Source organism: Gigantopelta aegis, chromosome 13 (genome assembly GCF_016097555.1).
Source record: "Gigantopelta aegis isolate Gae_Host chromosome 13, Gae_host_genome, whole genome shotgun sequence".
NCBI lineage: Eukaryota > Metazoa > Mollusca > Gastropoda > Neomphalida > Peltospiridae > Gigantopelta > Gigantopelta aegis.
Window position 1 is genome coordinate 24,362,484 of NC_054711.1, and position 14,315 is coordinate 24,376,798.

General features: G+C 36.7%; 1 protein-coding gene across 1 annotated transcript in view; it reads left to right on the top strand.

Annotated features, from left to right (window-relative positions):
• The window catches only part of LOC121387235 (titin-like), a 481,073-nt gene that overhangs the window by 346,566 nt on the left and 120,192 nt on the right, over positions 1–14,315 (top strand). The window contains exons 136-147 of the mRNA XM_041518261.1: positions 153–419; positions 985–1,251; positions 1,893–2,159; positions 2,722–2,988; positions 3,496–3,762; positions 4,057–4,323; positions 6,223–6,489; positions 6,924–7,190; positions 9,059–9,325; positions 9,540–9,806; positions 11,912–12,181; positions 13,096–13,383. Coding sequence (XP_041374195.1) covers positions 153–419; positions 985–1,251; positions 1,893–2,159; positions 2,722–2,988; positions 3,496–3,762; positions 4,057–4,323; positions 6,223–6,489; positions 6,924–7,190; positions 9,059–9,325; positions 9,540–9,806; positions 11,912–12,181; positions 13,096–13,383 — 3,228 coding nt within the window. The remainder of the gene's footprint in view (positions 1–152; positions 420–984; positions 1,252–1,892; positions 2,160–2,721; positions 2,989–3,495; positions 3,763–4,056; positions 4,324–6,222; positions 6,490–6,923; positions 7,191–9,058; positions 9,326–9,539; positions 9,807–11,911; positions 12,182–13,095; positions 13,384–14,315) is intronic.

The following is a 14,315-nucleotide window of genomic DNA, read 5'->3' on the forward strand; positions in this document are numbered from 1 at the left end:
CAAATGTGAAGTGTCATGACCTGGGGTGAAATCAATAATAACTTTATTTAATTTTTTTATAAAATTCTTGAAGCTGACAAACATCACTATTATAAAAAAAACTGATTCTGTTAAAATAATAAAATTTTGTTTTACAAATTCAAATCTTTCAGAATCTCCAGTTGAGTTCCTTCGACCTCTGGCTGACATCAAGGTCACAGAAAATCAAGAAATCTTCCTTGAGGTTGAAGTAAACAAACCCAACAAGAAACCGCAATGGTTCCACGATGGACAGGAAGTGTCTGCCAGTAAGAGAATCAAACTGCTCACAGATGGCGCTGTACACAAACTGGTCATCGATTCTGCAGAGCTGGAGGATGAAGGCAAATACAAGGTCAAGGTTGATGAAGTGGAATGTGAGGCCACAGTCCTTGTAGACGGTAAGAGATATATTTAAAATTCTTATTTTAGTTCAATATTTGAATTAATATTTGTAATGCATTTTTGTTATAAAAAATCAGAAACCTTATAAATACATGTGATTGTTGAAAGTAGATGAAACTGAGTGAAATGAGAGTAATTTTATTTGACATTTCTGCCAACTGTAAATTCAACCAGTCAAATATCAAAATGAATGAAAGAATAGTTAATGATGCAATAATATAAAATGGACACCCAATACTCAATGTATTTTTTATGCTGGATTATCATTAATCATTTATTTATTCATGAATTCAGTTTTTATTTTGATTGATTCAAAGTTAGAAATGTCAGATAAAATTCTTCTTTTGTCATTTAACTATTAAAAAAAAGATGACTAAAGCATTATCTTTTTAAAATATCTAAATACTAATATTTACACAACTAACATTGCTTTATTTGATGTCATAGATGGGGAGGGTAGATACTAGATTTAAGTTAGCACCAATAGTTTTTTACTAACTTTTTATAAATTTTATAAATAAACTTTCCAGCTTACTAACACTTCTTTATTTAACCTATCAGAAGAGACTCTAGAAATCCTAACTCCTCTTAAAGACGTCAGTATCGTGGAGGGTGAGACAGTTTTATTCAAATGTGAAGTGTCGCGACCTGAGGTCAAATCAAAATGGCTGCTTGATGGTAAACAGGTGACTAGTAAAGATGGCTACAAAATTGAAGTGATCAACACTGTACACACTCTGTCTCTGGATGATGTGACAGTTGATGATGGAGGAAAATACACAATCAAAGTGGAAGATAAAGAAAGTTCTGCTAACTTATATGTTAAAGGTACTAACAATTAAGATTTGTCATGTAGGCTATAGCATTTGTAGTCACTAACATATTAAACTAACAATGAACTGATAAAAGTTAAAATTATGGAAGGAACACAGTGGAAGATAAAGAAAGTTCCGCTAACTTATATGTTAAAGGTACTAATAACTAATGTTTGCCATGTAGAATATAGCATTTATAGTCAATAACATGTAAAACTAATAATAGATTGATAAAAATTAAAATGATGGAGGAAATTACTCAATCAAAATGGAATATAAAGATAGTTAAAGGTACTAATAACTAATATTTGTCATGTAGAATATGACATTTGTAATCACTAACATATTAAACTAACAATGAATTGATAAAAGTTAAAATGATGGAGGAATTTACTCAATCAAAATGGTATATAAACTTAGTTAAAAGTACTAATAACTAATATTTTCCATGTAGAATGTAGTATTTGTAGTCACTAACATGTAAAACTAACAATGAAATTATGGAATTTCAAATAATGAAAATACTTAAAGTGGATACTAATAACTTTATTTAATTTTTGTATAAAATTCTTGAAGCTGACAAACATCGCTATTATTAAAAAACTGGTTCTATTAAAATAATAAAATTTTGTTTCACAAATTCAAATCTTTCAGAATCTCCAGTTGAGTTCCTTCGACCTCTGGCTGACATCAAGGTCACAGAAAATCAAGAAATCTTCCTTGAGGTTGAAGTAAACAAACCCAACAAGAAACCGCAATGGTTCCACGATGGACAGGAAGTGTCTGCCAGTAAGAGAATCAAACTGCTCACAGATGGCGCTGTACACAAACTGGTCATCGATTCTGCAGAGCTGGAGGATGAAGGCAAATACAAGGTCAAGGTTGATGAAGTGGAATGTGAGGCCACAGTCCTTGTAGACGGTAAGAGATATATTTAAAATTCTTATTTTAGTTCAATATTTGAATTAATATTTGTACATGTAATGCATTTTTGTTATAAAAAATCAGAAACCTTTTAAATACATGTGATTGTTGAAAGTAGATGAAAAGTTGAGTGAAATAAGAATGATTTTATTTGACATTTCTACCAACTGTAAGTTCAACCAGTCAAATATCAAAATGAATGAAAGAATAGTTAATGATGCAATAATATAAAATGGACACCCAATACTCAATGTATTTTTTATGCTGGATTATGATTATACATTTATTTATTCATGAATTCAGTTTTTATTTTGATTGATTCAAAGTTAGAAATGTTAGATAAAATTCTTCTTTTGTCACTTAACTATTAAAAAAGATGACTAAAGCATCATCTTTTTAAAATATCTAAATACTAATATTTACACAACTAACATTGCTTTATTTGATGTCATAGATGGGGAGGGTAGATAATAGATTTAAGTTAGCACCAATAGTTTTTTACTAACTTTTTATAAATAAACTTTCCAGCTTACTAACACTTCTTTATTTAACCTATCAGAAGAGACTCTAGAAATCCTAACTCCTCTTAAAGACGTCAGTATCGTGGAGGGTGAGACAGTTTTATTCAAATGTGAAGTGTCGCGACCTGAGGTCAAATCAAAATGGCTGCTTGATGGTAAACAGGTGACTAGTAAAGATGGCTACAAAATTGAAGTGATCAACACTGTACACACTTTGTCTCTGGATGATGTGACAGTTGATGATGGAGGAAAATACACAATCAAAGTGGAAGATAAAGAAAGTTCCGCTAACTTACATGTTAAAGGTACTAACAACTAATGTTTGTCATGTAGAATATAGTATTTATAGTCAATAACATGTAAGACTAATAATAGATTGATAAAAATTAAAATGATGGAGGAAATTACTCAATAAAATGGAATATAAAGATAGTTAAAGGTACTAATAACTAATATTTGTCATGTAGAATATAACATTTGTAATCACTAACATATTAAACTAACAATGAATTGATAAAAGTTAAAATGATGGAGGAATTTAATCAATCAAAATGGAATATACAGATAGTTAAAGGTACTAACAACTAATATTTGTCAAGTAAAATGTAGTATTTGTAGTCACTAACATGTAAAACTAACAATGAACTGATGGAATTTAAAATAATGAAAATACTCAAAGTGGATACTAATAACTTTTAATTTAATTTTTGTATAAAATTCTTGAAGCTGACGAAGCTGATGGACATCGCTATTATTAAAAAACTGATTCTATTAAAATAATTAAATTTTGTTTTACAAATAAAATCTTTCAGAATCTCCAGTTGAGTTCCTTCGACCTCTGGCTGACATCAAGGTCACAGAAAATCAAGAAATCTTCCTTGAGGTTGAAGTAAACAAACCCAACAAGAAAGCGCAATGGTTCCACGATGGACAGGAAGTGTCTGCCAGTAAGAGAATCAAACTGCTCACAGATGGCGCTGTACACAAACTGGTCATCGATTCTGCAGAGCTGGAGGATGAAGGCAAATACAAGGTCAAGGTTGATGAAGTGGAATGTGAGGCCACAGTCCTTGTAGACGGTAAGAGATACATTTAAAATTCTTATTTTAGTTCAATATTTGAATTAATATTATAATATATTTTTGTCACAAAAAGTTAGAAATGTTAGAAATGTGAAATAAAACTCTTCTCTTTCTGCTTAACCATTTTAAAAAATAGTGTCAAAATACTAATATTTAATCAACTAATATTGCTTTATTTGATGTTATAGATAGGGAGGGTAGATATAGATTTAACTTGGTACTAATAATGTTTACTAACTTTTTACAATTAAAGTTTCCAGCTTACTAACACTTCTTTATTTAACCTATCAGAAGAGGCTCTAGAAATCCTAACTCCTCTTAAAGACGTCAGTATCATGGAGGGTGAGACAGTTTTATTCAAATGTGAAGTGTCGCGACCTGAGGTCAAATCAAAATGGCTGCTTGATGGTAAACAGGTGACTAGTAAAGATGGCTACAAAATTGAAGTGATCAACACTGTACACACTTTGTCTCTGGATGATGTGACAGTTGATGATGGAGGAAAATACACAATCAAAGTGGAAGATAAAGAAAGTTCCGCTAACTTACATGTTAAAGGTACTAACAACTAATGTTTGTCATGTAGAATATAGCATTTGTAGTCAATAACAAGTAAACTTAACATGGAAGATAAAAGAAGGTTATGCTAACTTGTATGCTTTCTGTACTTACAACTAATATCTGTAAAACGTGTAAAAATAAAAAAAAGAATTGATGAAATTCAAAATAATGGAGAAAATTACATACCGTATTTGACCGGAAATAAGCCCATGTCTTTGAATAAGCCCCCCACCGTTTTGATAGCATTTAAGAAATTAGGCCCTTGTTCGTAAATAAGCCCACGCCCAACTTCGTCACCTTATAAATAACATGAAAGTGCAAGTTTGCTCAAAGTTCATTTAAAAGGTCATACCTCCTGCAGATAATTAAACACAAATGTAACACAATATTTTACCACCAGTGAGATTTAGCAGTCTAACAATAACAGTGTGTAACATTGTTTTCAATTTCATGCCTGCAGTATTTCTCTGAAGTATCCAAGCCCAAGTATGAACTAAAAAACAATGTCTATTTTTACCACCACACTGGGTCCGCAGTTAATGCTAATTAAGCAAATACCTTATTCTGATTGGCTAAGAACAATGACCGTAGACTGACAATTCTTTGTAGTGTAAGCTGGCTGCTTGTGTCAGAAACGTGTGTATACAAAGAAAGAGTTTGTTGTTAATTGCTGTTGTTTTAAATCTTCTCAGCATTAAATTTTGGATGTAAATAAACACCACTGGTAAGTAATTGTAACATAGAAGGTGTGTTTCTAATAATTAGATACTAGTAAAAAAAAAAAAAATTTAATTAATAAACAATTATTATTTATTAATAACAAATGGAATATTAATTAATAGATGTGCTACTGAACGTTTTTTGTTTTCTTCCTAGTTCATTTAAGTATTGTTATTTATTTTAATTATTATTATGAAAAAAAAATTCAACAAAATTGGCCCCTTGTCTGGGAATAAGCCCACCCCATGCTAAGCTCACAATGAGTTGTCTCGGCCCCCTGGGCTTATTTCCGGTCAAATACGGTAATTGAAGAAGAAGATAAAGAAAGTTCTGCTAACTTATAAGTTAAAGGTACTAACAACTAAATTTGTCATGTGGAAGATAGCATTTGTGTAAAACTAACAATAAATTGATGAAAATTCAAATGATGGAAGTTACACAAAAAAAAACAATTCTGCTAACTTAAATGTTAAAGGTACTAACAACTACGGTAATATTTATCATGTAGAAAGTTCAAGAAGAGTAATTCTTAGCTTCCCTTATCATGTGAATTTGTATGGTATCAGTACGGTAATATCTTAAATGGCACCTCATCATCCAAGTTATTTTAAATGTTTTTCAATGTAGTGTCTGAAATGCCATTAACTATTGATGTGGCTGACAGCATGCACCTCTGGGTTAAGTTTTTGATTGGTAGTTGCTCTAAATCAGGAGACATTTTGTTCAGTATTTTATTATGATTATGCAAGTTTCAAAGATCATGTAGCGATTTATTGATTCGAGTCTATTTTTAAAGATATTTCCCAGTTTTAACGTCACAGACTCTTCTTTCACTCTTATTCAAATGAGTTACAGGTTTGTATATTAACTAAACTTAGTGTACATTTTTTATGGGTTAAAACTAGGGTCTGCACCTTTAATATGGATTTTTCACATTTTTAAAGTTTAATAGGTAATTTGGCTACATTTTATCTCTGAGAGCTAATGCTGGTTGCTAATCAGTTTTCAAATTGGATAACACTGTCATCAATCAAAAATTTAAAACAAAATGTTCTCTAGCTGTGAGGTGCTTTCTTGGATGTTTTAAATAAGCTTTTTCTAAAACTAAGGTTCTCTCAGTGTTCTCCCCACCATGCTCTGACAGTCCTGTTACTATGTGTGAAATTCTCTTTCCAGAAGCACCAACTGAATTCCTGCGTCCACTGGCCAATGTGCAAGTGACTGAGAAACAGTCCATCACACTGGAGGTTGAGGTTAACAAACCTGGTCAGAAATCAAAGTGGTACTTTGAGGGTGAAGAGGTTTCCGCCAGTGCCAGAATCAAACTGACAACAGAGGGCGCTGTTCACAGGCTGACAATTAGCAGTGCTGATCTGGATGATGAAGGCAAATACAAGGTTGTCATTGGCGACAAGGAAAGCGAAGCCTCGGTGATTGTAGAAGGTGAGATTGTTGTAGTAGTTGATGTTATCATCATCATCATCATCATTGTCGTTATAACAGTTCCTGGTAAAAAGCTACTTGAAATAGTTCTATCACTAATGACATAAATGGGGATATTTAATACTACTAATTCACCACATGAAAATGTGTCAACTTCTGTTTAATAGTCCTAAGATACTAACTTAAATATATGGTGTTAACATTTTCAGAAGAACCTCTTTAAAAAGCCTAAATTTCCTGGTACTAAATAATAGTCCTAACATACTAACTTAAATATATGGTATTAACATTCTCAGAAGAACCACTTGAAAATGTGTCAATAGTCCTAACTTACTAATTTAAATATATGGTATTAACATTTTCAAAAGAATCACTTCAAAACATGTCAGTAGTTCTAACTTACTAACTTAAATACATGGTATTAACATTCTCAGAAGAACCTCTTGAAATTGTGCGACCACTCAAGAATATAACCATTGAAGAGAAGGAGACAGCGAAGTTCAAATGTGAAGTTTCCAAGCCTGACGTTAAGGCTAAATGGTTTAAGGATGGTAAGCAGTTGACAGTTAAAGATGGCTATGAGATCGCGGTATCCAAAACCATCCACACTCTTTCACTGGATGATGTTATACTGGAGGATGCTGGGAAATACACCATCAAAGTGGAAGATAAAGAGTTGACTGCTAATCTTGTTGTTGAAGGTACTAACCATCTGCAGTACGCATACCAGCAATAAAGTCAAATAGGCAATGGTGGTCAGCTACATATCCAGCCTATTTCAATTATTACTTGTTGGATTGTTTATCTTGGGTCATATCTGACTTTAATGTTTAACGACACCTCTAGAGCACACTGATTTATTAATCATTGGCTATTAGATGTCAAACATTTGATAATTCTGACGTATAGTCAGTGGAAACCTACTCACTGCATTCTTTTCATTTGCAGCATGAGATCTTTTATAGGTTTATGCACTTTTCTGTGGACAGGATAGTGCATGCCATGGCATTTGATATATTTGTTGTCGGGCACTGGTTGGGAGACAAAAATCCCAGCCCCCAGAGAATGGATTCATCAATGGGGTTAGATCCTCCAACCCAAGCCCCTTAAGTGGCGAGCACACTACCACACAGCTATATCCCACCACTTATCTGACTTTAAGAAACAAACTACATGTACGACTTGCCAGTTGACTTTATTGCTGTATCATGTTCTGTAACTAACACCAGATTAACACCTGATTAACATGAAATCAGGTTCTGTAACTAACACCAGATTAACACATGATTAACATGAAATCATGTTCTGTAACTAACACCAGATTAACACATGATTAACATGAAATTATCATTGATTATCATGCATGTTCTTAAAATATTAAGTATAAGGACATTATCAAAAATGTCCAAATTTGATACTTTGATGAAGTACATTATATATTTCTTGTTTCTCCTGAATCCCTTTTTAAATGCATTTTTCATATCTTTATTTAATTATTTATATCTGATTATTCATGCTTATGTAATGTGTATGTAATTATTCTTCTCTATGGATATGTATGGTGGTTTAAGTAACTAGACTTAAAATACCAAAATGGGATCTTTGTTCACACAACAGAAAAACAGGAAAAACATTGTAACATTCTCCTATATCATTATTGCAAATTATGACTTTTTTTTGGTCACCAAAAGCCCCAATAATGCCGGATGTTGTATATATCATTAATGAAATTTCTGATTAATTAAGCTGGATAATAACTATTATTGCTTACAAGTTGGTGAATTTTGCTTGAAATCTCTGATCTCTTATCAACTATGCTAATTCTCACATATTTGTCAAATTCAACTTCATTTCATGTTTGACAATTTGGTGAACATCCTACTCCATCTATTTTCATGTTTGACAATTTGGTGAACATCCTACTCCATCTATTTTCATGTTTGACAATTTGGTGAACATCCTACTCCATCTATTTTCATGTTTGACAATTTGGTGAACATCCTATTCCATCTATTTTCATGTTTGACAATTTGGTGAACATCCTACTCCATCTATTTTCATGTTTGACAATTTGGTGAACATCCTACTCCATCTATTTTCATGTAATCTCAAGTTTTAAAGGGACAGACCCTAGTTTCAGCCCATGAAAATGCACACTAAGTTTAGTTAATCAACAAACAAGTAACACATTTGGATAAAGTTACAGTTGATTGAAACATGAGTCTCTGACTTTGAAATGGTGAATATACCCTCTGAAAACAGACTAAAATTCGACTCCATAACTGTTACCTCTCAGAAGCACGTGCATTTTTTTTAAATATGAGAAATGCATTTTGTGATATTAAAAACACCAGGATGACCAAAAACACTTTGAATGTACGGAAATGGATAATCTAAACAATAAAATCTAAGTAAAGTATGATTTTAGTTGTCAAAAATGGCTCTAATAGTAAAAAATATGCCTTAGTGTTTAAAAACTAGAATATGTCCTTTAAATTAAGACAGTACAAAAAATTAATCACACAAACATTATCATGTTTATACAGTCATGTATGTCACTTGTTTCTAGAGCTGCCATTGACAATTACCAAACCTCTCAAAGATGTGGAAGTCATGGAGAAAGAGGTCATAACCTTGACCTGTGAGGTCAGCAAGCCCAGCCTCAAGGCAAAATGGCTGAAAAATGGAGACACCATATCTGAATCTGAGCATCTGACAATGACATCAAAAGACACCGAACACTCTCTGACAATCCCTGCAGCTGAGCTGGATGATGAGGCTGTGTACAAGTGCATTGTGGGAGACAGGAAGACGTCTGCCAGGGTGTCAGTTAAAGGTCAGTATTCAAATTATTATAATTACGGTGGTGGTGATTTTTGACAGTGGCGTTATCATAATGAAAATGATGCCATTTTTTTACTCCTCTTTTGTTTGGTTTATAGGTTTAGTTTTGTGCTGATTTTTTAAAAATGTCCGGTTTGGGGGGAATTCCTGTTTACAGAGGGTCTTGTTTTGAGAGGTTTTACTGTATGTTGTTTCTTGTTTTTCAGAAGAACCATTGGTTATGATTACTCCCCTTGCTGATGTCAAAGTTGAAGAAGGGGAGACAATCACACTGGAGTGTGTCATCTCTAAATCAAGACAGGTTGCCGGCTGGTACAAAAATGGCGTTAAAATCAAGCCAATCGACCGCAACAAAGTCACGGTGGAGGATAAGAAACACATCTTGAATATTGTTGATTCGGAGGTCAAGGATGCAGCAGAGTACTCCGTCAAATTTGGTGACGTTGAGTCCAAGGCCAACGTTGTCGTTGAAGGTAAGTAAATCAATGATTCTCTTTATTAATTGTCTGTAGAGCACCTGCCTGAGGTGCCTTTAACATAGGATCGAGCCCCCTCAGTGGACTTGTCTGAGGTGCCTTTAACATAGGATCGAGCCCCCTCAGTGGACTTGTCTGTGGTGCCTTTAACATAGGATCGAGCCCCCTCAGTGGACTTGTCTGTGGTGCCTTTAACATAGGATCGAGCCCCCTCAGTGGACTTGTCTGTGGTGCCTTTAACATAGGATCGAGCCCCCTCAGTGGACTTGTCAGTGGTGCCTTGACATAGGATCCAGTCCCCTCAGTGGACTTATCAGTGGTGCCTTTAACACAGGATCGAGCCCCCTCGGTGGACTTGTCTGAGGTGCCTTTAACATAGGATCGAGCCCCCTCAGTGGACTTGTCTGAGGTGCCTTTAACATAGGATCGAGCCCCCTCAGTGGACTTGTCAGTGGTGCCTTGACATAGGATCCAGTCCCCTCAGTGGACTTATCAGTGGTGCCTTTAACACAGGATCGAGCCCCCTCGGTGGACTTGTCAGTGGTGCCTTTAACATAGGATCGAGCCCCCTCAGTGGACTTGTCTGTGGTGCCTTTAACATAGGATCGAGCCCCCTCAGTGGACTTGTCTGTGGTGCCTTTAACATAGGATCGAGCCCCCTCAGTGGACTTGTCTGTGGTGCCTTTAACATAGGATCGAGCCCCCTCAGTGGACTTGTCTGTGGTGCCTTTAACATAGGATCGAGCCCCCTCAGTGGACTTGTCTGTGGTGCCTTTAACATAGGATCGAGCCCCCTCAGTGGACTTGTCAGTGGTGCCTTTAACATAGGATCGAGCCCCTCAGTGGACTTGTCTGTGGTGCCTTTAACATAGGATCGAGCCCCCTCAGTGGACTTGTCTGTGGTGCCTTTAACATAGGATCGAGCCCCCTCAGTGGACTTGTCTGAGGTGCCTTTAACATAGGATCGAGCCCCCTCAGTGGACTTGTCAGTGGTGCCTTGACATAGGATCGAGCCCCCTCAGTGGACTTGTCAGTGGTGCCTTTAACATAGGATCGAGCCCCCTCAGTGGACTTGTCTGTGGTGCCTTTAACATAGGATCGAGCCCCCTCAGTGGACTTGTCAGTGGTGCCTTGACATAGGATCCAGTCCCCTCAGTGGACTTATCAGTGGTGCCTTTAACACAGGATCGAGCCCCCTCGGTGGACTTGTCAGTGGTGCCTTTAACATAGGATCGAGCCCCCTCAGTGGACTTGTCTGAGGTGCCTGTAACATAGGATCGAGCCCCCTCAGTGGACTTGTCAGTGGTGCCTTTAACATAGGATCGAGCCCCCTCAGTGGACTTGTCTGAGGTGCCTTTAACATAGGATCGAGCCCCCTCAGTGGACTTGTCAGTGGTGCCTTGACATAGGATCGAGCCCCCTCAGTGGACTTGTCAGTGGTGCCTTTAACATAGGATCGAGCCCCCTCAGTGGACTTGTCTGTGGTGCCTTTAACATAGGATCGAGCCCCCTCAGTGGACTTGTCAGTGGTGCCTTGACATAGGATCCAGTCCCCTCAGTGGACTTATCAGTGGTGCCTTTAACACAGGATCGAGCCCCCTCGGTGGACTTGTCAGTGGTGCCTTTAACATAGGATCGAGCCCCCTCAGTGGACTTGTCTGAGGTGCCTGTAACATAGGATCGAGCCCCCTCAGTGGACTTGTCAGTGGTGCCTTTAACATAGGATCGAGCCCCCTCAGTGGACTTGTTTGAGGTGCCTTTAATATAGGATCCAGTCCCCTCAGTGGACTTGTCTGAGGTGCCTTTAACATAGGATCCAGTCCCCTCAGTGGACTTGTCTGAGGTGCCTTTAACATAGGATCGAGCCCCCTTAGTGGACTTGTCAGTGCAGCATGACTGGTATATCAAAGGCCGTAGTATGTTCTATAGTATGTTCTATTCTTTCTGTGGGAAAGTGTATATAAAAATCCCTTGCTGCAGGTTTCCTCTGATGTCTACATGTCAGAATTACCAAATGTTTGACATCCAGTAGCCGATGATTAATTAATCAATGTGCTCTAGTAGTGTCGATAAACAAAACAAAGTTCTTTCTTATTCTACAGAACTGGATGTGGACTTTGTTCGTCATCTTGAGGACGTGGATGTGGTGGAGATCCCCGGGACGGCCATCTTTGAGGCTGAGCTGTCTCGAGCCCACGTTCTTGTTCAGTGGAGCCGGGGCATCGAGGCGCTGGTGCCTAGCGACAAGTACGAGATCGTCCACGACGACCGTGTGCACCAGCTCATCATCCACGATGTCACAGGCGAAGACGAGGGCGATTATTCCATTCAGGCAAAGAGCAAGAAGAGTGAAGCTGGACTCTTTGTTGAAGGTAAACTTTAAAAAAAGGCATAAACCTACAAGACGGGGCAGGGTGGGCAACTGACCAAGCAAAACCTCAAATTCAGGCAAACATACAGATATTCAGGCAAAATGTGCTAACCTGAGACCTTTTTATCATATATTTTCATAATTCTACCCTCAAAATTAGTTGTAATCCATCTAAAAATGCATTGTGATCATTTGCAACCCAATATAGCTGTTTGGCAGAAATGCTAATATGAAAAAAAATTGTGATCCAGATTAGGGCATTTTCATTTAATTCTGGCCCCACCCCCCTACAAAAATGGGAGCCCGTATGCCTATAAAAAGAAGTTTTAATTATCTACAAGGTGTTCTCTTTGTTGAAGGTAAATTTTAATAATGTTTTAAGTCTCTACATACTGAGAATAATAGCTCTTGTGTTTAGTATGACAATTTAATATTATCATGTTATTTTTCCTTCAGCACTGTTGCAAATTCTTCCTTGAAGAAATAATCATTTTAAACCCTTAGTCAGCTGGAGTGTTTTATAATGTCATTTACATGCAGTTAATTTTATCATACTGAAAATAGAATAGTTCTTTTCTTTAGTATACAGTATTACAACCCAGGGTCGTAGCAGAGGCCCCCCCCCAGAAAAAATCCGGAACAAATTATAGAAATTTATAGAAAATTCTCTCCATAACCGTTGGAGGAGTTTTAAACTATTAACTACTCAGTTGCCCCCCCCCCCCCCCCCCCCCCCCCCCAACAAATCCTAGTTACGACCCTGTAACCCCTACAATTGCTCATGGCACGTTTTTGCCTTGAATTATATTCAGGTTTTTTTTCAATAGCATGGTTTTTGCCGTGGATATTTTCTTAATTGCAGGGGTTGGTATTAATGTTGATTAATTATCATGATGGTTTTCTTTTTCCCTTCAGCACCACCGAAGTTCTTCCTTGACAGTAAATATGAGGAGACCATCATTCTGTACCTCGGTCAATCGACTGCCTTTGAGATTCCGTTCACCTGCAACCCGCAACCAGAAGTAATCTGGTCTTTCAATGGCGGCGACCTCCCGGACATGAAGAGAATGGAAGCAGAGACAATCAACAACATGACGACAGTTAGGATTAGTCACGTGATCCGTTCGGACACCGGGGACTACACCGTCACCCTGGAGAATCCAAACGGAAAGGCTGCAATAACCATCAAGCTTATTGTTTTGGGTGAGTCAATCATGCAAATCTCAACTTTATATTTATTGTTAAGTTGTGATCAATCCCCATTGGTGGCCCCATTGGGCTATTTCTCGTTCCAGCCAGTGCACCACAACTGGTGTAACAAAGGCCGTGGTATGTACTATCCTGTCTGTGGGATGGTGCATATAAAAGATCCCTTGCTGCTAATTGAATAGAGTACCCCATGAAGTGGCGACAGCGGGTTTCTCCTCTCAATATCTGTGTGTGATCCTTAACCATATGTCCGATGCCATATAACCGTAAATAAAATGTGTTGAGTGCGTGGTTAAATAAAACATTTCCTTCTTTCCTATTTCTTGCCCATGGTGCTAGATAAATCTGTCTAGCACCCCGGTGATTTCTACATATGCGTGACGTCATAATTCATGCTTTACAACAATTGACGTCATAATTCATGGTTTTCAGAATTCTGTTTGTCATTTCATATTGTATCATTGTTTTAAAAATGTTTAAACAAATTAATATTTTCAACTTTATATTTATTAGTAAGTTGTTACATTTTTAATGTCGTTGCATAAGGTGGACTATATTTCTCAGCGTATGGTTAAATGAGTGTGTAGGTGAAATGTTTACAAATCATTCTACAATAAACAAACCATCACTTACAAAATTAATGTTTTGTTACTGTAATTAAATGGGTCAGAAAAAGAATGAATCATGAGTGTGAGATATACATAAGGCAATTTCAACCTTCGGGACAAAATGTTTTTGTAAGAGCTTCGGTAAACCTCGGCCCTCACAAAAAACATTTTGTCCTTCAGGTTGGAATTACCTTATCTATACATGTACCTCACAACGGTAATAGATTCTATTAATCTTTTCCAGGGCTCAAACTTAAAGACTGTACCAACAGCAATTTGAATTGTTATAAGTTTTTAATTGCTATAAGTCATGGGCTT